The sequence below is a fragment of the Leuciscus leuciscus genome, assembly GCF_965113295.1.
Source record: "Leuciscus leuciscus genome assembly, chromosome: 1".
Classification (NCBI taxonomy): Eukaryota; Metazoa; Chordata; class Actinopteri; order Cypriniformes; family Leuciscidae; genus Leuciscus; species Leuciscus leuciscus.
This window is the reverse complement of record NC_138725.1, coordinates 41,886,381-41,914,202: the sequence shown is the minus strand read 5'-3', so window position 1 is coordinate 41,914,202 and position 27,822 is coordinate 41,886,381. Positions and strand designations below refer to the sequence as shown.

The 27,822-nt window shown below is 38.0% G+C and overlaps 1 protein-coding gene across 2 annotated transcripts; it reads right to left on the bottom strand.

Moving 5' to 3' along the window:
- Window positions 1-90: 90 nt before the first annotated feature.
- Window positions 91-27,780, bottom strand: lmx1al (LIM homeobox transcription factor 1, alpha-like). Of its 2 annotated transcripts, XR_014197908.1 has the most exons (10): window positions 26,836-27,780; window positions 23,808-23,893; window positions 23,448-23,631; window positions 7,478-7,710; window positions 7,204-7,367; window positions 7,045-7,122; window positions 6,158-6,275; window positions 5,915-6,070; window positions 4,717-5,825; window positions 91-4,664 (listed from the first exon to the last, which is right to left on the bottom strand). XR_014197908.1 is itself a non-coding variant. In XM_082139133.1 (9 exons), exons 1-9 carry the CDS (start codon window positions 26,877-26,879, stop codon window positions 5,668-5,670), a joined length of 1,221 nt encoding a protein of 406 aa, XP_081995259.1. In that variant the 5' UTR covers window positions 26,880-27,780; the 3' UTR covers window positions 91-5,667. The 2 variants fall into 2 exon arrangements, 1 of the variants encoding a protein (XP_081995259.1); XM_082139133.1 differs by having other exon boundaries at window positions 91-5,825.
- Window positions 27,781-27,822: the final 42 nt, after the last annotated feature.

The window sequence follows — 27,822 nt, the reverse complement described above, 5'->3', positions numbered from 1 at the left end:
GATTGTGTCCTACCAACAAACCATTTTGTTTCACTGTTAAATCCTTAAATCCAAAAAAACTGTTTTTCATACACCAATATGAAATTCTTCTGTGAGATTCTGATCGCGGTGGACTACAGATATTAAATTAGATTTTTTAAGAAGAAAAAAAAATTAACCTCTATTCAAATCAGTATTCTAATTAGGAGACTTAGCGAGGAAAATATTAAATTCTATAATTATTTTTAGATGAACATGCTGTTTTCTTTTTAACATATGTGAGTATTTACATGTCTTAATATCTTTTATAAATTTAGCTTAACCTGTCACTGAAACATGGATTCATTTTAGATCTATATTAACATTCTTTACTACAATGGAAACATAATTATTATGATAAAATATGTTAATCTTCAGTTAAAGGGGCTATATGTAGAATTCAGAAACCCTTGTTATTAGCGACACCTGTGGTCATTAACTGAACTGCAGCCAGCAACTTATTGCTCGTGCTCGAACTCGCACACATAGTTGAGGCTGAACACATCATAAGGCCTTCTTTCTTAATTTTTTTTGCTAGAAGTTAAAAAGTTGGAAATACATTTGCAGTGATATACTTTTAACGAACATCCCAATGCCGTCCACGCTGCTGAAAGTGACGTTTAGATGAATATGACAACAAAAAATAAAGCGGTGAATTTATTTCCCTCCCCTCTCTTTACCTATCTACAGATAAAGCGTTGTCGGGATAATTCCGGTTCGCGTGGCTATGTGGAAGCGATAAAAATTCTGGATTATTAATTTTAAGGACAGACAAGTAGTATGTTGAGGGTGGATTTGAAGGTGTCGTGTTAGCGGCCCCTAAATAAATAACTAATGATCGTTGCGACGGAAGTGAATCAATCAAACTAACTTTAGCTGGACAATAACTTTATTCTAGAGCTGCTATAAAATGACTTGAATAAATGGCAGTATCTGATAGGATAAGAAAGCATCTGATAGCGATGTGGATATGTTTGCACGAGCTCTGGAATTCACAGGCAACATGTCGACAGATTAGGTTATTAAAATTACACTGTTATAATAATTTGATTATAAAGTATAGGGTATTTGAGATAGATCTGGCTATGTGAGACTATAGTTTGAATTAATCCATTTTGTTTGCATGACACATTGACATTACAATACAGAATGGCTCTTTCGGCATTATCTTGACTTGAACTTTGTATAATACTTTCATGTGTCAGGAAGAGAAGCTCTCCGGGATCGCACATAACCGTAACAGTCCTTCACATAAAAATCATTGTACAGGCTTTTATAGACAACCTAGGAAGTTGGGGAAGGACTCTTTTTTTTAAAAGTTTTGTTACAAGCTGTTTACACAAACTGTGGCAATTAAAATGCAATCAATACATGAAAATGATTCAATTAATTTATGCCGATATGTCAATTATAAATGGTATTTCTTGTTCTCTGTTAGTCATCGTTTGAATGTTTTTCCCCTTACCTTGGCGTCACAGTATAATATTAAACCAAAGAATGCAGACATGTAATATCTCCCCCTCACATGCCCACCGGTTCCCTGCGTCCAGGAACAAAAGACTGTAGGGAGGCATTAGATTAGGATTGCTTTGACCGCTGGTTAAACGGGAGGGAGGACACAGGGTTCTGAGCCTTTGACCACCGAGTTGAACAGATCTTTCATTCGGTTCATTATCAAAAGTGGAAAGAAATGTAACTGTTTTACCAGAATCACATACTTCTCAGAGTGCGTGAGCCATAAATCACACAGCCAAGCGTCAATGTTTGAAATGACGAGTTATATTGAAAAACCAGAGAACACTGTTCACAGAAACACGTTCACTGAAAGTCATCACACTAAAAGAAACAGAAAGACGCACCATTCATCTCCCCATCAACAGCTGTCATCACCGCAGTCCTTTGGAGAAATATTATAACACTAAATAAAACAGTCCAGTATCACAAAATGGTTCATGAATATGTGAGCAGTCAGCTGCACACTTGATTTACAAGAAAGTCATGTCCAGTGTACTAGAAACTACATTCCAGTCAGGATTTTCATAAGCAGATTGAGTTACTGTACATTCTTCAATATAAATAATACATTTCACATAATTATCATGCTGCAACATAAATATTCCAATGCTATTGTTGCCATTCAAAATAGTCAACAAGAACATAATGAGTAAAAAGAGGTGAAGCAAATAACTACACGAATAACATTAGTGCTAATTACAACAACAGTCATATGACCAACACATTTAGTATATTACAATAAAGCACAATTAGCAACACTTTGCCAAATGTACACGTCCTGTAACATTTAGGGGGTCTTCTTAATACTTTGTGCTATTTTTCCTGTCAGTACTAAAGAGTTAGATGTCATATTTATGATCAACCCTGTAACTGTAGGCTAACTAACCCTGTAAAAGCAATAACCCTGATTATTTCCTCATCTCAGTTTGGAGATTAGAGCACATCCCTACATTTTACCTGATGCCTAACAATCTAAAACCTACATGTTTATCATAGTCGCCGTACCACCATTTTTGCTACGGTATACAAATCAAGGCCCTTGATAGGTTTCACATTTCTCACTTTTTTTATCAGAGAAAATTTACCCTGTGTCCAAATGTTATACTGTTTAAAAACCTGAGATTTAAATTAAATAATCTCATTTGTGGTTTTGTTAAATGAAATATTAAATTACAGCATAATCAAGACTTTTTTTTTTCTTTGAGATATCTTCTTAAATTTTTCATTATCTTACAGACATTTCATTATTTTATGGTGTACTATTTTAATATTTTGTCTCTTTAATTGTCTAATGCACAGTTAAGGCGGCTTGAAACATTAAACAATAAATCTCTTTCTGAGAAACTGCCAGTATTTAAAAACCTAACAAATTAATTCCAAATTAAATGTCTTTATAAAAAATACTGCACTAGCTGTCAACATTTCTAATTTGTGAAAAGGAATTTAAAATGTTAAAGGTGCACTCAGATTTTTTTCTCATTAAGAGTTGTACACTTCAAAAAATCAAAGTCTTCAAAATAAAATAAAAATGTTTCCCCATTTTATTAGCTCTTTAAAAAAATAAGTCTATATAGTATTTATAATTTTTTTATTTCAGTTTTAGTTTTAGCCTGTCAAGTTAAACTAAATAAAATGTTGCCTGGGCAGCTTGATAATATTTTACTTTATTTCAAGCTACAAAAATGTTTAATTTTTATGCTTTTAGTTAACTATAATAACCCTGCTTCAAACTTTTGTGTTTGTGTGATGCTGCATCCACGCCACTAGGTGTCAGTGTAAGTCCAAGACAACTGCTATATTGGTCAGCTTGACATACATAAAACTACTGAGTGCACCTTTAATATACATTTTTACTTGACAAGAAATATTAATGTACATTGACTTCTAGCCAGCATGCTAGACTATTTTGGTTTTCACGTTAGATTTAAATAAAAGCTGATTCCTTTACATAAGGAAGGACATAAAGATTGCAAAGCAATAAAGAAGAGAATGGAAATAGGCTTGGGCTGTGTCAGAAATCACTCCTATATCCTTTCATTATTTGAGGGGACAGCCATTTGTCGTGCTGTTTGAAACCACAGTGGACAGAACTTCCGGCTCACTCGGCCTAGTTCACTCGTTCAGTGGACAATATCAGTGGAGTAATGTAATGTAATGAATAGAGTGCTGCAGGGATGACATAATTTTGTCGGCCAAAACACAGACACGAGTTAGCATTTTAGCACTTCCAGTTCCATCATCCTAAAAGTCAATGGGTTTTTGGTTAAATGCCTGAAATAATGTCTGTGGTTAACATAAGCTCAATTTGATGTTTTATTCTACAACATAAAATACATCATTAAAAGCTTTTACCTGTCTTGAAAAGGGCGTTTGCTAACAAGTGGCTAAATGGGACTACAGAGGTTGTTTGGCACATTAAAGGTGCAGTAAGTCATTTCTGAGAAACACTGTTGATATTTGAAATCAACCCAAATAAAACACTCCCCTCCCTTCATTGCTCCGCCCCCAAAACGCACAAGAGTACAAGCAAGAGTTGGTTGTAAGTTCCCAGCAGCTCCAGACAAACAATAACACTCAAAGCTGTCCTGTTATTAAAGCTAACATTACAACAACAGCATATCTTGGTTCTGCAAAACCAATGTTACTCACATATGGAGCAGAAACAACACAACCTCTGTGTCTGTTTTCAGGCCTTCCCGCTAAAGTCTCTTCAGCGCTGGAAAGCTTTTCTAATATTAAGGCGGGTCCTTAAGCTCTTTCCTTATCATAACCCTTCTTTTACCACTGATATTCATCTGACCTTTTCTATTTTGTAATGTCTCTCCGCCATCTCTTTCTACAGTCTTTCTTCAAATCTCTCTTGCTCACTTTCTCTCCTCCTCATCATGGGTGGACACGCCTCCTACTGCTGATTGGCTCACTCACTCTCCTCCTCATCATCATGAGTGGACATGCCCCCTACTGCTGATTGGCTCACTCTCTCCTCCTCATCATGAGTGGACATGCCCCCTACTGCTGATTGGCTCACTCTCTCCTCCTCATCATGAGTGGACATGCCCCTTACTGCTGATTGGCTCACTCTCTCCTCCTCATCATGAGTGGCCACGCCCCCTACTTCTGATTGGCTCACTCTCTCTCCTCCTCATCATGAGTGGCCACACCCCCAACTTCTGATTGGGTCACTCTCCTCCTCATCATGAGTGGACACGCCCCCTACTTCTGATTGGCTCACTCTCTCTCCTCCTCATCATGAGTGGACACGCCCCCTACTTCTGATTGGCTACAAGTGTGTTGTGCTACTCGGTTTCTCAAAAATTGCTTACTGCACCTTTAAACGTCATCACACCAAACGGGTAAAGTCTTCTACATACTAATCCGCTTTCACAGCCTCTGTGTTTTTATAATCACACTCTTGCAAACTATTCTAACTCAGACTTTCAGGGAAAAGTAAAAAAAAAAAAAAGACTGATGTATTTGTTGGAAGCTTAAAGGTGGTGATGTTGAAATCATGTGACCATGGTGTAGTTTGTTTATACGGTTAGATTTTTACCTTCACCGATTGTATTTAGGTTTCAACATTTTCAAAAAATGATCATGATGAACAAAACATGTTCGAATCAAACTCTCACAGAGCATTTTCTGCAATAATTCAATAGAATAATATATTGGTGATCTTTTTATCAAAGTACCGCTAACTTTTTGGTTGGCCTACAAAACACATCATCATTCAAGCACTGGATGAGAATATAGGGGGAGATTTTGGATACAGCCTTGATCAGTTTGTTAGTTTTACAGTGAGTAGAGGGTGAGGTAACACTTAGACTTCATGAACAGCTGCCTGTTGATGTCTGCACCTATGACTGTCGAAACATTTTTGCGCGATACAGAACAAAAAAAATTGTGCATATGTGTGATATAAAACATGAGATTCCAGTGAATTCCTATTCTGTCCATGTCATATTGAATTTTTAGGGTCTGGTCATGTCTTAGTTTGACTGGTTAGAGCTTTATTGGCACGACTAAGATATGATTGAGGGACTCAATTAGTTCTGATGATGAAAGACGCCTCCAGTGAGACTCTATTTGTTGCCCCCTGCAGTAGTGGAGGAGTGCTTTAGGTAGGTGGAACCAGGGTCATGAGGTAAAGTAGGAGTTTTGCATCGAGTAGAGGCGATCAATGGGATTTCCTATCCGCCCTGCCAGAATTCCACCATCTGCGGTCGACAAGAGACAGTCCCCAAGATGACTGAGACTTCCATCACTGTCCAAGTCATGGAAAACTGTCTCTGAGTCTGAAATGAATTTGGCGGTCAAACACAAACATCTTAGTTAACGAAAAAGAATTAGCAATGCCGAAGTTTATACAGTCGGAAGTCCTTACCGTAGGAGTGCATCTGCTCGGGGCCGAGCTGTGGTGGCGTGAGCCCGTGTCGGAATTGTTCGCTGCCGTATATGTTCGGATCCAAAGCCAGCAGTTGTTGCCGTGGCAGAGAGGAATATGAGAGCAACCCATCCAGTCCGTGACTGCTGGAGCCATCTGTGAAGAGAGAGAGCTGGGTTTACACCTTTCATCAAGCCATTTCACACCGTTGTCCTTCCACTCCGCCGTCCGCCCGTGTCTTACCCTCACTGTCATCGTTACTCTGGCGCCCCCCTCTGCTTGGGCCCCTCCTGGTGCCGCCCATCTGCTCCTGTTCCTGTTGTTGCTGCTGCTGCTGCTGTCTGCGAGCGATCTTCTTCATCTGAACACACACACAACAATTCTCTGGTCCAGGAACAACATTCCCATCTAATAGTCATATAATCAAACTAGCCTTTGCCTAGAACGCCTAGCCTAGGACGTGCAGTCACAATAGCAGTGAATAATCCCTTTAAGTGTTGTTGGTTGCTAGTACCCGTCTTTCTAAATCTGTCTGTCTGTCTGTCTATCATTCTATCTGTCTTCCTGAAAGTGTTTATCTATCTATCTATCTATCTATCTATCTATCTATCTATCTATCTATCTATCTATCTATCTATCTATCTATCTATCTATCTATCTATCTATCTATCTATCTATCTATCTATCTATCTGTGATTCTATCTATCTGTGATTCTATCTATCTGTCTGTCGTTCTATCTATCTATCTATCTTTATATCTCCCTATCTCCCTGTCTATCTATCATTCTATCTATTGTCAGTCTATCTCTGTATGTCTGTTGTTCTTTCTGTCTGTCTATCGTTCTTTCTATCTATTCTTCTGTCGTTTTATATATATATATATATATATATATATATATATATATATATATATATATATATATGTCTGTCTGTCTGTCTGTCTGTCGTTCTTTCTATCTGTTATTTGATTTTCAGTTTATTTTAATTATACTCCCTGAAACCTTAGACATAACACACACCCTAAAAGATGGTCAATAGAACAAAGTACTTTTTTCTACCTCTGTAAATCATAAGATGGTTTTTCAAACAGGAAGATTTTCAGAATGTATCAGAAAATGATGCCATCCTACCTTTGCTCTCTGATTTTGGAACCACACCTGCACGACTCTCACCGTCAGTCCAGTCTCAGCTGCAAGAGTTTCTCTGACCTGCAACAACAGTGCATGCATGAGATGGACATAAGTGCTGTTTCCACATACAATGCACACAGGCGTCCTGTGACTGCTGACCTTTCGGCAGGGTTTGGAAGACACCTCGAAGGAAGCCTTGAAGGCGCGACGCTGTTGCGTGGTCAAGATGGTACGTGGTCTCTTGGATCTCTTGTGATCCTTCCCATCATCCCCAGCCTTCCCCCCGACGGAGACACCGCCACCCTCCTCATCCTCACTCTTTACTGCGGAGGGAAACTGAGCATTGGCTTAAAGGTGAACTGTGTAATTTCTTAACTATTTGAACATCTCTTCTCCTTTAATATCAACCTTCAAGTGAGGTCAAGAAGGTTACCAGACTCGGTAGGGGCCGGGCTGATGGCGGCCAGCATCTCTCTCTCCTTCTCGTAGTCTCCCCGGCAGAGCAGCTGTCCCTCCTTTAGCACAAACTCATCACCTCTCTGCAGCCGGCGCTCACACTCGCAGCAGCTGAAGCAGCCCAGGTGATACACCTGCCCCAGGACACGCATGATGAGCTCCGAGCGCCCGATCGCCTGCAGGCACGCACTGCACTTCCGCACGAACAACCTGACACACACACACACACACACACACACACATGTGCACGTGTCACTGAACGCTCACTTTATGCAATGTTTTGTCTGTGACACTGGGTGGCAATATTTGACAACGCACAAGATGTCACAAGCAACAAAACAAAAATGTATTTAACCCTATAAATCCCACCGTATTATTTGATACGCAAGTTTCTAAGGCCTCTAAAGTAACAATATGATCAAAACTTGTACACAATCTATTACATGCCTTCTGTCGTCTGATTGATAGTTGAGGCTTTTTTTGTGTCATTGTAAAAACGTCCTCCTTTAGGTCACGACACACATCTTTGCTGTGAAATCTTTACTGATGTTAAGTGAAGAACGTAAGAATAACTTTTACCCCCGGTTTCATAGACAAGGCTTAAGCTAGTCCCAGACTAAAATTCATGTTTGAGCTGTTTTAAGCTCAATCATATCTCATATCTTAAAATATGTCAGTACCATTGCTTTGTCTCATGATGCACACCAGTGGGCTAATGTTTTTTTTTTTTCTAAGGCACATTTATAAAAGCTATAAAATACTTAAATATCCTAATTGAACTAAGGCCTAATCCTGGCCTTAATAGTTTTTTTGATTATTTGATGATGTTTTATTAATAGTTGATGATGAGCATTTACCGGACTGACGCAACTTAGGTTTACTTGATTATCCATACGTCTTTTTTTTTTATTTATGAAAATCATATTAAAATGTGAGCATCAAATATGATCCATCAGGCTTCTGAGGAGCGTTTATTATTTGTTCATCTCTCAATCATCATTGCATTATATGTTTTGCCCCTGACAATAAAATCTACAAACCTTTGATCCCAAAACTAAGATTTGAAAGCATTATTGGGAGATATAGAGAGATGACTGATATTTATTTGCATTTTATATAATTAGCTTGTTTGTTCTACTGTTATAAAAATCTCATTGATTTACATTACAGGCTATCAGAAATCGAGGTGTTTTTATCCCTTGAGTTTGAGAACCATATAATTGTTTGGTCTAAATGTTAAAAAAGAAAAGAATATTTTCTATGTCAAGCTTTACAGGGTCATTTTATTTGCACATATTAATTTGACGGAAACTTTTCCCAAAGCAGCTTACACTGCATTTAAGCTGTGCATTTTATCAGTGTATCACCTGGGAATTGAACCTGTGATCTGGTGTTGCTAGCACCGTGCGCTTTGGTGAATGTTTTAAACTTACCAATGATTTTCTAAGATGATAAACAGTAACAGTGACTTACAGGGCAAAAGTGCGCAAATGTATTAAGAAGGTCATTTGTCCCACTACCAATGCCCGCAAATGCCTCTCTTTAAACAGTGTTTTCCTTTGACGTGGCTCATCAACATCACAATTCATTTTAAAGGCACTCTCGCTCTTCAATCCCCACCAAACCCCTCGTTTTTCCCCTCCTCTTTCCCCTCCCTCACCGCTTGATATTTTCTGCCAGAATTCCCTGTCCTCCCTCCCGTCCTCCCTCCCCAGCTCCGTGAAACTAATAAAGACAGGATTAATTAGATTGTTGTTTAAACAGTGCGATGCCCAGACAGACGCTGTAAACTCATAACCAGGGATTGAGGATAGCATGGGGTTAATCTCTCCTCTCTCTTTTTCACACACTCGAATAAACACACCATACTCACACACACACACACACACATTTACCAGCACCTATATTCGGCCGTGCTCATGTACTCTCATAATTATTGACAGGTACCCACAGATGGACCTGTAGACGCTCGATGACAATCTAATCCTTATGTACATTTCATTAAGCCAAAGCAACAGTCACCATTCATCAACAATGTGGCATGAACCTATGTGAAGTTACTGTCAAACACCTGAACTGGACAATAGTAAGATTTTACATGTCAAATGTGGCGTTTACACATGCTGGCGTGATTTTAGGCTGTTGTGTGTTGCTATGTGGTTGTTAGGGTTTTCTGGGCAATTGCTTACTGTCCCATATCAAAAAAAGCCAAGTCTATGATATTGTGGTAACGCAGGTCGTCAGTGTACATGGATTTTTCAGCCTTTTTTTTGTCAACCAGGTGAAAATCATCAAAAAGCCACCCAATTTGATGCATCATTCTATCACAGTGCAGGACAAGCGGTCATTTAAAGGAATAGTTCACCCAACAAATGAACATTATGACAAGAACTACCCCTTTTAATTCTTGTGCTTAAGGGTTTGTTCAGATCCCTAACCTTAAATACACTCTTAAAAATAAAGGTTCTTTATTGGCATCAATGTTTCCATGAAGAGCCTTTAACATCCATGGAATCTTTCCATTGCACAAAAGGTTCTTTATAGTGGAAAAAAGGTTCTTTAGATTTCTTAAAACGTTCTACACACTAAGAAATTTTTTTTCTTTTTTAAAGAACTGTTGACTGAAAGGTTTCTTTGGGAAACCAAAAATGGTTCATCTATGGCATTGCTGTTAAAAAAAAACCCATTTAGAGGGTATGAGCAGTAAATAAATCTGAAACCTGCTTTAGCAGTGACCACTAATTAAATTAAAAGCACACGTATAAGAGGCAAATTAAATTATTAGATGCTGTCACACATGATAAGATGAAAACAAAACATGTTGGAGGCGAAGAACAGATGAAAGGCACTTTTGATGGATAACACAGATTTCATGACAGTTGCAGAGACGGATTGCCCCGTTCTTGTGTGTGTGTGTGTGTGTGTGTGTGTGTGTGTGTGTGTGTGTAGGAGATGAAGGTGTCATATCAGAAATCTGCTGAAGGAAGAGCCAGCCAGGTCCACACATTATAGCCTCTAATCTGCACAGATATGATGATCCTGTCCGAAACGCAGCTGCTATGGCTAATCTGTCTCAATCCATCTGCCAAAAATGCCAAATTACCCAAATCACCACCTACTATACCCAGATCAAAGAAGTCCAACTCTAAAATCCCTGAGCAACATTCATTCAGCCACTGACCGTCAGAGTGCATCGCATGAAACCTGTCTAGAACATTACCGGGTCATACTTCACGAAACCAAAATAAATAAGTGAGAAATGATATTGTTGAGATGTGATCGGGACATGTTTTAGTGACATTCACCACAAACTTTAAAAGGGGATAAAATGTAAAAATAAAAATAAAAAAACCGCTGCAAACAGACACATTAAACATGATGGTTACATAAATAACAATATATTTCATACTTGAACAGACAGATCTGAAAACCAGAGTTAACTGAGGATGAAACTATCTTGGGGGAAAGAAATTATGGGTGCGGGGGAAAAAAATATCAGGCGATATGTACGAACAAGTTGTGTTCATGATGTCAATTCAATAAAGTTTTACATAAATCTATAGCCAAATCATAGTGTGGGGGCCTAATCCATGCACGAACACATAATTTTACATAATCAAACACTTACTGTCATAGTTGCAAGGTTTATCCCACAGACTTTGGTGCATCTTTGTATATATAGGGAGTCAGTATGTAAATCATACATGTACACATAATTGCAAGGGTTGGTGCTGTGCGTGTGCGTGTGTGTGTGCGTGTGTGTATGAGCGAGAGAGAAAGAAAGAGAGCGGATATTGCTGTGAGGGAAGGTGGCTCAGAGCCAGGGTTCAGTAATCACATCATCTTCTTTTATTAAATCTCACTGCACTGCTTCTGCGTTATTAAAATCTCCCAGCATTCCCCACAACCCACTCCCGCCACCCTCCCTCCCCAACACGCACGCACACCAATATTCACAATGATGAAATATGAGAAAGCCAACAGGTAGCTGATAAAAATGTACACATCAGACCACTCGAACGCAAAAGAGAAAGCACAGGTGAGCAGCTAAACTGTTCAGTACCGACACATTTTATACTGACCCAATCATGTCACAGACGCACACTTGCGTACGTACTTGCTAGAAAACCAGCTTTTTTTAACTTAACATGCAATGAATGCAATTCTCAAACATGCACAAAGTACTGAAATGATTATTGACTGGTGGCATGCAGGCTTTAATTGTCTAATTAAGTTTGATTGCGTTGAGACACATCATCACGTCATTGAATGCTAATAAAACAACAAATAGTGTCATTGTACACCATCAAATATTCTTTACCACTCTCAGCTGAATTCAGATGGTAACATTTATGGCTTATTAGTCATATGAAGAACACTTCAACAGGCTCATTAGAAAGAGTACTGTCTATCAAGGTAGCAATAAAGTAAAAATCACATTTCTTATGTAGTGAGAATAAAGAGAATATTTTTTCTTTTTTTGATGATCCTGTAGAAATCATGGGTGAAAAATACCGGTAACACTTTTCAATAAGGTTCCATTTGTCAACGTTAGTTAACTTCATTAGTTAACTTGAACTAACAATGAAAAATAATTCTGAAGCATTTATTAATCTTAGTTAATGTTAATTTCAATATTTTCAAATACATTATTAACCCTCTACTGCATGAATTTTGATGACACATGATAAAAATTATTTCACATCATTTCCTGGCTCATTTGGGAACATTTTATTGATTTATTGAAAAATGTCCCTCCCCCAACCCCCCCACCCCAAAATATTTTTTTGTTGCCTGAGGGCAACGTTATGCAACAATGGTAAAGAATCATAGAGAAAATGATCATTATACAATTCTCAGAGAGCAATACAAAAATAAAAAAAATTATTAAAAAATGTCAAGAAATCATTTAAGTAAAAAGGGAAAAACACTTAAATAACTCTGACTGGCAATCCAATGGACGAGTCTGGGTTTGGCAGGAAAACGGTACTTGCCTGACTGCATTGTGCCAAGTGTAAAGTTTTGTAGAGGGGGGATTATGGTGTGGGGTTGTTTGGTGGAGGGGGGATTATGGTGTGGGGTTGTTTGGTGGAGGGGGGATTATGGTGTGGGGTTGTTTGGTGGAGGGGGGATTATGGTGTGGGGTTGTTTTTCAGGGGTTGGGCTTTGCCCCTTAGGTCCAGTGAAAGGAACTCCTAATGCTTTAGCATACCAAGACAATTTGGACAATTTCATGCTCCCAACTTTGTGGGAACAGTTTGTAGATGGCCCCTTTCTGTTCTAACATGACTGTGGATGCTGCACATTAGTGTCACTTTGGTGACTTTGGGTGTTCCTGTGCACCCAGGAACCCTACATCTTCCCTACTTGTAACACATTATTTGCCATTGTGAGGTATTGTCCAAGACATCCTTGAAAAGTACCCCTTATCGCATAACGTTGCCCTGAGGCAACAAGAAGAAAAACTGAATTTGTGAACATGCAAAATAAAAATAAATTCACAAAACCTGCCAAAAGGCTTCTCTACACCTTCATACACACACACATATTTTTTATGTACAGTTCATGTCATTTTAAATATGATTACTAAAGCAAATAATCTTGCTTTCATCTCACACCATGTGCTCCTGTGACCATGTGTCAGAAAAGGACGTCCCGCCTTCAAATGGTGCTTGATAGTGACTCCCAAACCTTATTGGACTGTTCTTTGATACTTTTTCAAACATTCTAATTGGTTGCAATCATTTAAAGAAAAATGTACTGAACACAGGGCTTAAGAAAACTTTCCGTTGCCTGGGGGCAACGCTATGCAGTAGAGGGTTAAAAAAGGTTTTGTCCGTTAATATTATTGAACATGTACTAACAATGAAAAGTTGTATTTTTATTAACTAACGTTATCAAAGATCAATAAGTCAAAGATTAATACAGTTATATGTCTACTGTAACAAATGTATTTTTAGTTAAAGCATTAATGTTAACTTATTGTAAAGTGATACCAAAATACATTTTATGAGTGATAATGGTATGATTTACTTTTTACCAACATTACTTTTGAAGGAAGTGCATTATAATTTCTCATGAGCTTTTCTTTTCTTGACTTGCACCAACAGAACAGAGAAATGTTCATGCTGCCATTGACTCTGTAATGAATGAAACATTCAAGATGTAGAGAAAGGAACTGTTTGTCTCTGTATGTTACACTAATAAAAGTAATTTTGAAGGGTCCAACCAGGCAATTTACTCATCAGCCATTTACTCGCCTTCATGTCATTTCAAACCTTTATTGGCTTTCTGGCTTGCTTACTTGGGGACACTTAATATCTAACAATATTATTGATCTGCCTGCATTGACACCATTTAAATGAGAACTGAGCTGGATGATGACATCACTGTTTTCTCCAGAGCGGCTGTATAGATAAATGAACTAAATTAATAACTTTTCTACAATAGGAATTAACCATCGTTGCACTTACTCAAGCTGGACTATGACGCTATTTTCTTCTAGATCTGCTGAACAGCAGAAATAAACTCTTTTTGCATTATTTGTTATCACTGTTATCACTGATCTGTTTTGTAAAAAGCTCTATGGAAATAAAGGCGACTGTATGACTTTTTTCTTCTTTGGCTACGTCTCTACATTCATCCGGATACATTTGAAAACTGTGTTTTCGGTTTCAAAATGCTCTGTCCACACTAACGTTTTCAAGCATTTTCCAAAAGTTTCTCATCCACACTGAAATGTCAGAAAACGCTAAATTCATCTTACTCCACATGAATACAACCTCATGAAAGCTCACTGAGATGATACAGATGGAATAGGCATAATAAAGTTATCATGCTATTCTTCTGGCAGGATCATTTTATTTAGCAAAATATCTCACCATTCACTGATCTAAGTCCAGGTCGCACTCAGTCACCAATAGGCTACATGTTTGGTCTAATACGCAACTCCTCTCATTTTTTGCAACAGGACAGCAATTGCGAGTATATTTTCTGTCATCTTTGCAGGACTGCGATTTGAAGAGTGTGCAAAATAACATATATTTAACAACAGTGTAAAAGTGAATAGCACATAACAGGCACAATAGTGGTGTAAGCATACATTTCTATCGGTTCAATATCAATACGTTTTCACAGTCCACAAAACTGCGTTTTTCAAATTGACCCACTTGGGAAAGCATTTTCAAAAAGCTCAGTTTTCGCAGAACAAAAACGCCATCTCAGTGTGGACGGAGGGTCAAATCAGAGAGAAAAATATGCATTTTCAGTTGCCTTTTTTTGGGTCTGTACAGTGAATGTCAATGGGGTCCAAAACAACCCTGAGGATTTTTTTCAAAATATCTTCTTTTTTGTTTCCGTAGAAGAAACTAATTCACACAGGTTTGGGATAACATCAGGGAACTGATGACAATTTTGTGGGGAACTATGCCTTCGACATATTTCCACTGTAGCAATGATGTCTCATTCCTCAAATACATTTCCGAAAACCTACAAAATGCATGGTAATTCACTTTCCACTTGTCAACAGACCAAATTCTGATTCATAACATGCCACCGTTACATCTTATATAGAGTATTTCACTATTTCGAGACGATAATGCACCATTGATGTGCTGACGTACTTATTGTGATACATTTCCTGACTGACAGCAAGACCTGTCCATACATTACAAACATTTCCAGCATCCCTCGTGTGTATGTGCGATGCTCAAGGGTTCAGAGACCGACAGGATCGATGTGTTGAGTTGTGTGAGGCGAGAGTGAGTCTGCAAGTGTGTGTGTGTTTGGATAAAACAGCTAATCCCCAGGCCACCAGAACGCAATATCCTGTCAGCCAGATTCTCATTTCCTGTCTCTCTGTGGCAGGGCGAGAAGGGAAAAAAAGACGCGTTGAGGGGGGACGGGGGATTCGTTGCCCCAGAAACAGAAGATACGGCAGCCCTGTTTGAGGATATCTATGGCATTCTTCCTATCTCTCCCCCTCCCGCTTTCATTTTTTTGCCGTTCTTCTTTTATTATCTCAGATTTAATAAAGCCAAGGCGAGCAGCTTGTTCTGCCATGAAACATTTATTAGCCGTCTGTAATGAAATTGTTGTGCGGGAGGCGAGGTGATGGAGACTCATCACGCATTATGCAAAAACAGTGGCAATATCACGAGAGGAGACACCTCGAGCTCATCTCTCCTCTTCCTCTGTCATCTTCCTCTCTCCACCTCTGTTTGTCACCTCCATGGCCTTCTGGGTTCCCCTGAGCTCTTCTCTCCCTCCATCATTCCCTTACAAGTCTGATACATAGACTACACTCTCAAAAATAAAGGTTCTTTATTGGAATTGATGGTTCCATAAAGAACCTTTCAAATCTATGGAATCTTTACATAACACAAAAGGTTCTTTATAGTGAAGAAAGTTCCTCAGATTATTCAAATGTTCTTCACACCAAGAAAAAAAATGGTTCTTTTAAGAATTGTTGATTGAAAGGTTCTTTGGAAGAACCCAAAACGTTTTTTTCAATGGCACCTTTATTTTTAAGAGCTTTAAACATGGGCTAATGGGAGCTTCAGGCGTAGAAAAACTCAAAAACAAAAACTCATTTTCCTATAGCAGTAATGCAGGTGAGAAAATATTACTGAACACCTAATGAGCCCCATGGCTTTAACTTCTACAATGTGTTTACATATACAAAACATATTCACCAACAGGACACACAAGGTTCTGTATGTTTAAAACGAATACTAGGTTTGGGGTGGTTCAGTGCCATTGATCTTGAACTAGAAGCTGGATTTTTATATTTAGAAAGTGTGAGTGGCTCGCCACAATGACGCTAGGGGTTACGATGCAGTTGCTAAAGTGTACTAAGTGGTTTACAGCGAAGAGACTGCTTCTATGCCTTCGACACATTTCCACTGCTTCAATCCCTATCACATTGTGTCTGGTTGTATAGCCCACAATATAAGTATGAATGGTAATACTAATAGCCTTATTATTACCATTAACCAGCAATCACCACTAACTTGCTTATTGATTCAGTAGCGAATCCAAGGTACGGCAATGTCCTCCATCAGAGCCCGTGTGTCATACTCCTGTCTGACAGCACAACAACTCTCTAACCACAACACAGCTTGTAGTCACGTCTAGGAACATAATTAGCAGCGTTCCCAATCAAGACCCCTCCACCCCCCTCCCTGTTCCCACAGACACAAAGAGACAGCGAGCAATGAGATGATTAAGCGAAAATGTGGGATAAATGGAGAGATAAACTGATTGGTGTCATCCCGGCTATAAATCTCAACAAGTAGGAAATGAAGTTTGGAACAGAAATATTATTAGAAATCAGACAGTGATGGACGAGCTAGAGAAGAGATGCATGGGGAGGAAGAGAGACCGAGCAGAAGAACGTTTCTGTAACCATCAACCTAAAAGCTCATAATAATGACTCTGACCGAAAATTTTGGTAGAGTGTGTGACTGTAAATGGTGATTTCCATAGAAAAAAATATTATTTAGAGGTTGCTCTTTCAAAGTACTGGAGACCTAATTGAGAATGTCAGAATTTACAAGCGGATGAAAGAGAAAGGGGGATTTTTTTGTGAAGCTGATCATTTTATAAAAGCACTTTCTTTAATTATTCTATTATTTTTTTTTAAATCTGTAAATCTATTTTTGTCATTTTTACTGTTGTTTTAGGGTTTTAGGCGTTACGAAGTTAAATATACAAATTTCTGTCATGAAACTCTAGGTCCTTAACTCAACCTGCTTGCAATCGCATTATTCTCTATAGGGCACAGCTGATTGGTTCCTGCTGTATCAGTAGCCAATGAGCTCGCAGCTCAACCTTAAAAATACTTGGTCAGCATTTACCTTAGCAGTGCAGCACGCTTTCAGAAACCCTCCACCCTCCCCAGCTCCACATGTATAAATCTGGGTAATTCATGTATGCTATATTGTACAGCAGCGGCATGTCTCATCTATTCTACCAAGACCAAATATATCAATATTGTCATTTCCATTACCATGCCAAACATTCTGAGAGTTGTCATGACAGAAATAACATTACAGAGAAAAGGTTAGTAAGGGATGTTTTCATACTAAAATCATTTAACACACATATTGTTTACATCTGAAATAGTATTTTAATATTTATGGATTGCACTTACACTTCCCTCACGGTAAAACAGTTTTTATGAAATGGAGGGACAAGTGGAAATAAACGTTTGTGCTAATTAATATTATGCCATAAATTCTGTGGACTGAATCCAAATATTCTGGATCTGAAATTAACTTGAATCCTTATTGAATCTGAAATATTAATAGCATGAAGTATCAACTTTGTCTCAAATGTTTTTTCCTAAAAATCCTCATGGTATTTCAATTTTGAACAAATATTTAATTTTTGGATTGCAGACTTTGATATTTTGGCAAATCTAAGCACAGTTTAGGACATTTTTGAGAAATTCTCAAAAGCACACATGATATTCTGGGGTTCTTTTTTTAAAAGAAATGTCTGAGAAGCAGGAGACTTTAGCAAAAATCACAATTTGCTGTCTAGGAGAAACAACTAAGATCTAAGATATCAAATTTGTGATTTTTCGTTCTTATGGGTTCCTCGTAGCATTACACACTGGGGGCTGTTTTCGTTCTGTTTCCCACCCCGCAGAGTGATCTATTAAACTTGGGGTGTCTTAAATATCCGCTCCCCTGTCTCCACTCTGATAGGCCTCCGAGACCTTCGCTTGTCTAATTTTCTGCCAGGGATCCAGGCACCGTACCCTGGGGCTGAGAGCCTTTATTGGTCTGGGACTGGTTTCACTTGGTTGGGCTGCACGTGCTTTATCTACTGGCTGTGTGGTGTCGAAGTCAGCCAGGAAAACGATGATGGAGAGTATTTGACCATTTCAGGGATGTTAGCAAGCATATGTGGGTTTAATGAATAGGGGTTTGGCTTTGAGTTTGGTTTCGGAAAGTGTGTAGGTGTTGCTGGAATCATCGAGAAATGAATAGTAAATGAGTCAGATTTCTGATAGCAAGAACTTCAGGGACTGGAGACTGAATGTATGCAATCTTAAAGAAGGATAGATAATAAATAAACTAAAGTTCAAAATGTAAGTTCGGAACAAGCCTAATCATTCAGTCTAGTCAATCATAATTTATAGCCGTCCTAGTGACAATTCTTCCACCATCTCGTCCTCTATTCCATTCTTTCTCTTTCTATGCAATATTGTTAGGGAGGTTTCCTCAGAGCTCGAGTCGAGCCTTGGGATCAAGCCTCCTTCGAGGACAGCAAGCCAAGTTTGTTTGTAAACTATAAGGACTGGATGAACAAACTCATTCAAACTCGAGAAAAAAATGTAATCGTTTGTGATGAGATTTAAAAATTGATGCTGTTTGCTTGTTTGTTGTATTATTGTGTGCATTATTAGTAGAAAGTAATCTTTTATTAAAAAGTCCTCTGAAACAAATCCCTTTTACAACCCCTTTGCTCAATCCTTACATTTTGGTATTTTATGTCAACGTTTGATGATCCGATTTGAGTCGGCTATTTACAAAATGCATCTAAATGTTGATCTTGTTGATCATACACGCATTTCATTTTTTACTTGTGTTTGTCTCTGGTGACGTTTGCAGAACTTCTCCAATCATTTAGTCGTCTTAAACCCCACCTCTTTCTTACAATCGACTCACATTCAGATCTCCCTTCATCCAATCGACAACCAATGGATAGAACCAAGTGCCCAACCTACTTTTTTCTCTTTTCCGATATACCATTTCACTCAGATACACGTCACAATACGGAAAAAAAGATCTGTCGCTATACTTTGTATTGTGATTGTATTGTATTGTTACATGGGGAAAAAAAGTATAGTCCAACATTTTTTTCTCTCAGTGAATACCGTTTCACTTGTAAACACATATTATGAAACTAAAATGTGTTGTCAGTGCTGTTTAAGGGGGCCGTTCTACCTCAACTAACTTTTACAAATGACTTTTGTTGGCATTATGACTCAGTTATTTTAAATAATATTTTCTAGGTAATTTTGTACAGTAGAATGTTAGCTCAAGAAAGCTTTTTTTTGTGTGCCCAAATTCCTCTTCTTTTTTTTTTTTTTACACCATCAAAGATTCCTTGGCACCCCAAAAAATGGAGCGCACACCTGCTGTAGACCGAGCAGGGGTAAAGAGGCAGGTGTGTGCTGACGGACAGACAGCAGAGAACACAAGGAGACATTGTTGTGGATTCGCTCAAGGTCAGCCGCACAAGAGTGTGCCAAGTTTCCTCCACAAATACACCACATACCACGCTGCAGCCTCAATATTCACAAATAACATCTGCAAACCAAACCTTTGCCTGTACCTTTCTTACTTTCTTAACATATGGGATGAGATGAGAGAAAGTTAAGTCTCTAAAGAGGCCATATGATGCTTTTTTATGCTTTCCTTTTCCTTTAGTGTGGAATATATCTGATTGTGCATGTATCAGATCTGCAAAGTTATAATGCTCATAGTCTCCCAGAAAGAGGTTTATTCTATGTAACAGAGAACCATTGATCCAGACCTGCCTAAAACACCTCGATCCTACTTTCGCAAAAGTCTACGCCACAATGTGACATATTAGCATAATGCCCACCCAAAGGCATATGCAAAGAAAGAAGGCGAGGCTTCAGTGTTGTCGCCATGTTGTGGCATGTGCGTTTCCCGTACAGTGTTGTAACTCACTGATTAACCGTAGTACGATGCATCCTTGGAGAAATTAACCAACTAGACTGTTTCCGAAACGTAGTAATCTCTTACCTCATAGTAATGGTCGCACCTCTCTCTGTCATTTGAACAACATTGGTTCAGCAATAAATATATGGTTCGGGCTCAAACTGATACAGTCAAATCAACAACATTAATAACTGTGTGTTTACAGTTGCTTTAGAAGCCATGGAAGCTGAGATTCGCGATTATGGTAAAGAGGTGTGACATTTCTGACACAGGCTTAAATTCTTTGACCAATCATAAACCATGGGGTCAGCTGGCCAATCAGAGCACTCTGTGGGCTTTTCGGAAGGAGGGGCTTTTTTCGGAACTCAATCAGAGCGTTTCAGACAGACTGGGAATAGAGGTGCTGCAATAAAGCACAGTATGTGAAAAATATGTTTTTTGGACATTAACACCCAGTAAACAAAATAATGACCTTTAAAAATAGCATCTTATGACCCCTTTAAAGGAAACTCCACCATTTCAGAAAAGTGAAAAAGTCTGTCTGAGGATACAAATTAATCAATATCATGGGAATAACAGTACCAGCCTGCACAAGAACAGTTTTACTGTGCTACGATCCCAGAACAACCTTCTCATTTGTAATCGTTGATCACTTTTACCCTCATTATGACATCCTTGCTGCAAGCCCTCATGCACAACAATTATCAAATCTATTGTCCCATTTTTCTTCAATGGTGTCAAGAAAAGCAATGTCAGTTAATATGATAATTGCATACCCTGGAACAGTCCTGGATCTCAGGTGATCTATCTTCCTGGGAACATATAGAATTATTTCATACTCCCATTGGGAATTCTTCCACCTTACTTTTCCGTCTTCTTTTATTCTCTCCTGCCCTTCTTATTTCTTTCTGTTGGCCTCCAGATGTCAGCAACAGAGGGAGTGTCCACACTTCTCAGCAGTGTCTGACACTTCTCATAACAGTGATAACAGGCCACAAAATCGCCCTTCAACTGTCCGCACTCCTGGTGATGTCACTGACAAATTATGGTTGCTCGGAATCTCCCTCTGACCCAAACAGATACAGAATGATTCATCAGAGAAAAATGTCAATTCTGTCTTTATTCACTTCTATAGTCACTATAGTCATTCCAAAGACTTGGAATATAGTGCACAAGTCATATGAACTGCTTTAATGGTTCTTCAGATTTCTCCTTTGTTTTCCACAGAAATTTGGGTTTGGAATTATATGAGGGTGAGTAAGGTTTTCAATGCACTACGTTTACATGCACTCAAATAATCAGTTTATAATCAGATGAATGACCCAACTGGACTGTAAAAGCCTTAATGTGAACACCTTGATTGATCTGAATGAATGAAAGGTATGATGGGATTGAAAGAGGTGGTGTAGACGGTCTAGACCTAAAATAAATCCGATCATCAGGAAAACATTAAGCATGTAAACACTTGATTCTGACTATTTTCTCAATCAGATTTAAAAATAACTTGCCCTGATGTATGTACACATCTTATGAACTAGCATATGTTTATTTACGTCTCACGTCTTACAAACTGGTCAGTGGAGGAGACTGAATAGTTTCTAAATATTTCCTAAGAAGCTCTTCTGACATATGTCATTGTTCTTTCTTTATTTCTTTTTCATCATGTCAAAAATAGCAATTATACTCACTATAGCTCCAGTGATATTATTTCTCCATATGTGAACTGCACATGCACTGAGGTTTTGTTCAAGCACGTGTAAATGAATATGTGAATTGGATTGCAACGTTATAAATAAACAACTTTCAGAATCTGAAATCGGATTGATTCATTCTGATTTACGAAAATAATGCATGTAAACATACCTAATGAGGAAAAAACTATACCTATTTAAGAGACAGATTTGAATCTACAGCCTTACTCATACATCTTCTAAACGTAACACTGATATTTAAAGGTAGGGTAGACAATTTCGAAGAGGCTAGCAATAGCGAGCTAGCATTGAAAGCATAGGATAAGATCCCAGCCTCCTTTAAGAGAGCTCTCTAAAGTCACAGCTCCTTCAAAATACATGAACTCACACAGCAAGAGTATCTGCAAAGCGTCACAAGAGACGGCGTTACACTACCTCATGTCTCAAAGCACATAACATCACAATAACACAAAGTAAACTACTTAAACAGCTCTGAATTGTACCACCTGACTGCTGCAGATTAATTTTGGCATTGATGATGCTGCTGTTTCTTTGAAGTGTCATGACAAATCGGGTCCTCCCTCGAAATCGGGTTTTTATCAACTAGTTAATGATTATACGAAGTGCATACGAACTATATTAATTTTACAATATAGTGCATAATTAAACAAATTGAACGTAATTTCTTTCACTTGATAAACTGTCTATTAATAAATAATAATAAACTATTAAGTGAATATCATTACATTCTTTTTATAACTGAAATACTTGGACATATTACACTTAATTTAACAGGGTAAATGCAAATAAGCTATCAGGCTAATCGGGTATCTGGATGCTATGCTAGTACATAAGCTAACTAATACAGACATTAATGGTCATTATAACAGCAGTAGTTCAAACAGCATTTATCAAAACATGATTTTGAATGAATTGTAACCAGGCGCTAAAAAGAGAGTACCTATTAAAAGTAATTTGAGCCAATGGGATTGCTTGGGGTCCTAACAGAGACCTGATTTTGAAGGAGGACCTAATTTGTCACTTGGTGACTGACGTCTGTCTAACTCATAGCATGAGACGCGCTGATGACGTGTGATGTCTGTGTGAGAGGGTGTGCGGAGGTACGGAAATACATACTCTGACAGGCAGGTGGGACATCGTATCGTTGGATTCGGACCGAATGCAATGATTGGACAAAACTGTTTGGTCCAAAGGCTTCCACAGAAGATATGTACATGTTTTAATATTTAGACCACTTCTATTATAGATTGCTATCAAGATGTAAAGAGAGTTTCAACCAGTTTAACAAAAAGAGTTTATGAAAAAACATCGCCCACCCGACCTTTAACTACATTTTCTAAAGGAAATGTGTTATATTCCACAATAACATCACAGCATGATCAGACTAAACACACTTTTGTAGAGAGCTCAGAGGAATGTTCTGGTGCACTACATGTCGACCTACAGACAGTACCCCGAAAATGGGATGTTTTGCCATAAAAGGAGTTTGATTCAGTGCATACAGGCGCAGGATGCAGATCGAACTGTGTCTTACTTCTCATAATCATGCTTGCAGTAAAGCAAGCGGTCCCGGCAGTAGCAGGTCCCACTCAGCGCGCTGCGACACACCGCACACTTGACACACGTCTCATGCCAGGACAGTTCATTGACGCGCAGGAGGAAGCGGTCGGCGATGGGAGACTCGCACCCTGCACACACCTCACCTCCTCCCACATGCTCTGATGGAGAAGAACAGCACAGGTGTCAGCTGACAGGACACAAACAAATGTGCCATGAGAGACTCAATACACACATTACAGCATCCATAGGTAAAGATTAAGTAATGATACCCGAATAAAAAAACAAAGCTTTGTGTTCTTCAATATGTTGTGGGTTCATTAGGCAGAATATTCACCGTAAGGCGTGGCAGAGGGGGCCTGCTGAAGACATGATTGGTTTTCTTCTGTTTTCATTCCGTTCCTTCCTTCTTTGGAGTGCTGACTGAAGGCCAACAACGTAACAAAGAAAACTCACATATAGAGACTGCAATCAGATGCGGTTATATGAAATTATTGTGAGCTGCTTGTAATTGCTCATTGTAACTGTCATATTTTATTCATTATATTTACATGTAATGCGAGTAAAATGCACACAGTGATTTAAAGTGTTACTTTGAAGATATTTATATGATTGCAGTATAATCTGTGAGGAAACAGAGCATCATTAGTTTCATTAGCAAAAGATAAAATCAGGTCCGGTGTGGGTCCGTTTTTAATGTGCACTGAAATACATTAGTAATTTTTTTTTAAAAAAGGGTTTTAGGGTAAACATTGGTTGACTGTAAGCTACCATACCATATAAAATGAAAAATATAATATTTGAAAATACATGTAATTTTATTGTAAATAGATGTATGTATGTATGTATGTATAATAAACATATCATATAGATGTGAAATATATAGCTGTGAAATATATAGCCTTAAAAAAAAAAGATTCTTGGAACAATATTGCTGAAATTATATAGCCTAAGTAAAAATTGTCATAATTTATGGGGATATTCCCTTCAGGAAGGATACATCACATTTGTCATCACACCACATTGTTACATTTTAAAAAGAAAAATCTTATTTTGTTATGGCTATAAAGGGGTGCTTTATGTTGCATTTTGTGATGTTTAATTAATGTTTACTGCAATGTATTAGACATGTCACTGAAGGTGTTTTGTGTGTGTGTGTGTGTGTGTGTGTGTGTGTGTGTGTGTGTGTGTGTGTGTGTGTGTGTGTGTGTGTGTGTGTGTGTGTGTGTGTGTGTGTGTGTGTGTGTGTGTGTGTGTGTGTGTGTGTGTGTGTGTGTGTGTGTGTGTGTGTGTCAGTAACACTGTCTTTATGTTATCAATGCTCACGATTGCTGGAGAAGCCAGTTTTGTTGACCTTTAAGTCATTGTTATTTTCAGTACAAAAAATTATATATATATATAGGCCAATATGTTAGTATATAGCCTACCATCACTAGCCTATATGATTTAAAGACATATAAATGTAATCTAAATGCTTGGAACAATGCCAAGTTCTCCGTCGACGCTGCCAGCCTTTTTTATTTTAGGCTACGTATACATTTATTTATTTACAGTGTATACTCTTTTTCTCTAATTTGTTTGGTTCATTTTATTTTTGTCTGACTGCTCAACATGTGTTCGGGAGCTCGTGCAGGTGAAGTGTCCGGTGGAAAGGCGCGCGGCTTCGGTAGAGACATTTAGGCTACACTCTCAAACGCTTTGCTATTTTGGCAAAACGAAACAATGCAATGAAAAAAAAACAACAAAAAAAACAACAAAAAAAACAAGTCTTTTCCGGTCTAAAGCCGTCGCACTCAGATTTCAATCTATAACCCAATTAATGACAAACCGGTTGTCATTAATGCTTTGATTATTGTACTTTAGAATTAAAAGGCGTTCATTCGAGATTTACACTAAATTAATCTGATGTCTGAAAAACGTCAGAAAAAGAGGGAAATCAAAATCCTATTTTTTTGTAGGCTATTTCGTTGTGTTTAATTGATTTTAGAATATTGTAGTTATTTAAAAAAAAAAGAATTTGGGGTGTTTAAAAAATATATTATTATAATCATCATCATTCTGTTTATTTCTGCCTAAAAACCCATTTTCCTGACAATTAACAAGTTGCATTATCCTCATGGCTGAAATCCCATGCACGCTGCGTGTCTGGTCTCTTTCTCCATTAATAATGCAGTTCATTGCCTGAGTTGATTATTAAAAAATACAGGAGTTAATCGCGGGTCATCAGTCTCACTGAGGAATAATCACTCTGTGAAAGGCTATTCGCGTTTACCTGCAAAGTGTCAGCATTTTTATTTTTACGTAGGCCTTGCTATAAATGTGATCAAACTTTGTAGAATGTATTTTAATAGCCTACTGTCTGTTAAATGAAGGAAAGGCTATAGCCTAACTTTTGTCGTATGAGAATAGGATATTTTGTTTTAATTGCTGCGATCTAGGCCTGCATAAAGGTCTAATAGTTTGTCAGAAAAAAATAAACTAATGACTCAAAGTATTTTACTAAGTTGCCGATAAACAATTATTATTTTACGACATAATAATTGACGCAAGTTGATAGGCTATTGATGATATCGTGGTTTGACAGGCCTATTTTGATAGCGTCCATTTAATTTGGTAAAGTTTAGTTTTAATTTACAACCGAAGATGGTCCATGACATTAGAGCTGTTCTGTGATGTGATAGCGTAAATAAGAAACAATATCGATTTTTGTGTTGCTAATGAGTGAAAAAGCGACGCTTATGATATGAAGTCAATTTTATATCGTTTTTTTACTCGAAACCAAATCATTTACAAACTTACGGAAACCAAAACGTGATTGATTGACGTAGCCTATAGATCTATAACATGTGCTAAATTTTTTAAACAAGTTTTAAAATCCATATTTTAGCCTATTGTCTACCAAATAAAAATTAAATAAAAAATAGCTAATGAAAAATATGTCCTTGTGGGGAGTTTTTCTTTTAAAATTATTATTTATTTAGTAAGTGTTAGATTTAAAATTCAGACTCTTTAATTTTTCATATTTTCTGGCCTGAGCTGAACTCATAAAATAGTTGTAAGAGAGAAGTTTCTTTACCTTTGCCAAGTGTTTGACAGTTTTACCAAGTACAGACATGGTCTATTATAGCCTACCACGAATATGTTAGAGGCAAATTAATAAATTCATTATTCAAATTAAAACTTGAGCATTTCTGTAAAATGTAGATCGCAGTGGAATATTTGCTAGGCTGTGTTAAAGTGTTTATTAAAGCCGTGCCGGTTTCTATGTGAACAGTGAAAGAGTCGACAGAGAAAAGTTCAAGTCTATCATTTGTCTCATTCTGTATCTATAGCAGGTGATGCACAGATGCGTCTCGTGCGCTTACCTTGCGCTGAAACACACTCCTCCAGAGATTTCTTTTGGTAACATCAAAATACCTTTGAAGAAGAGGACGGGCAACAGTGCTCCAAAAGCCAAACTTTAGTGTTAGCTATAGTCCAGGAATACACGCAGTGGCGCAAAAGCATCGCCAGACTGTGTGTGACGTTCAGGCGCGCGCTTTATGTGATGATGGAGTGAAGACTCGGGCTGCGCGCGCACAATCAATGATTGCTGAAGGAGGGGTGCAAGAAGAAGAAAACACGGGCATTTACAAAGTAGAAGTGACCTATTATCTGGCAACGAGTATCTCGCCGTTTCTCCTTCAGAGAAATAGTTTATTGTCTTAATGAGAGGCTGTTTTAAATAAAAAGATTGGTAAATTCCACACATCATAGCCTATAGGCAATATAATAATCTGAGATTTTATGTAGCCTAACATAAAGAAAAATTGCCTTCAGATGAAAGACATATTTTTAGCAATGAAAGTTGCAAAAAAATGGGTGTTCAAGTTGTGAGTGAACTTGTCATTCGTACGGTTGAAAACGGATGAAAGCCAACAGGCTAATTATCAAAAGTGTCATTTGTTCTCGTAGTCTATATATGCCTAAATTAAATAAAATAATCGTGTAGCCCTACATATACATTCCGAGAGTGTTTTAAACACAAAAATCAATGACGGAAGCATGAATTTGTAAAATAGCTCAAGGGCTACAGTATGGAAATGCTTAGTACAGGCCTATTGACAAAACAATGGCTAAGTTAAAGTCATTTTTGAGGTAATTAATTTGCCCAATTATACCTAGAGCATGTCATCAAATGCAATGCAGGGCCACACGCGTCGTGTCTGCCATCTAGTGGCGCCAGCGTTGCATAATAATATGTATAGGCTAAAGTAAACTCAAGTAATCTGACTTGACAATTAGCATGACAAGCTGTAGGCCAAGGCCCTGATGTGGTCTAAATAATAATTCTCATCACTGATGATAATAAT

Excerpts from the sequence above, each read along its gene's own strand:
- lmx1al (XM_082139133.1), bottom strand. The coding sequence starts at position 26,879 with ATGTTACCAAAAGAAATCTCTGGAGGAGTGTGTTTCAGCGCAAG. Across the intron at positions 23,894-26,835 it reads GGAGTGTGTTTCAGCGCAAG|TCAGCACTCCAAAGAAGGAA; the intron begins GTAAGCGCACGA and ends GTTGGCCTTCAG. Across the intron at positions 6,071-6,157 it reads GAGTAACGATGACAGTGAGG|ATGGCTCCAGCAGTCACGGA; the intron begins GTAAGACACGGG and ends CTCTCTTCACAG.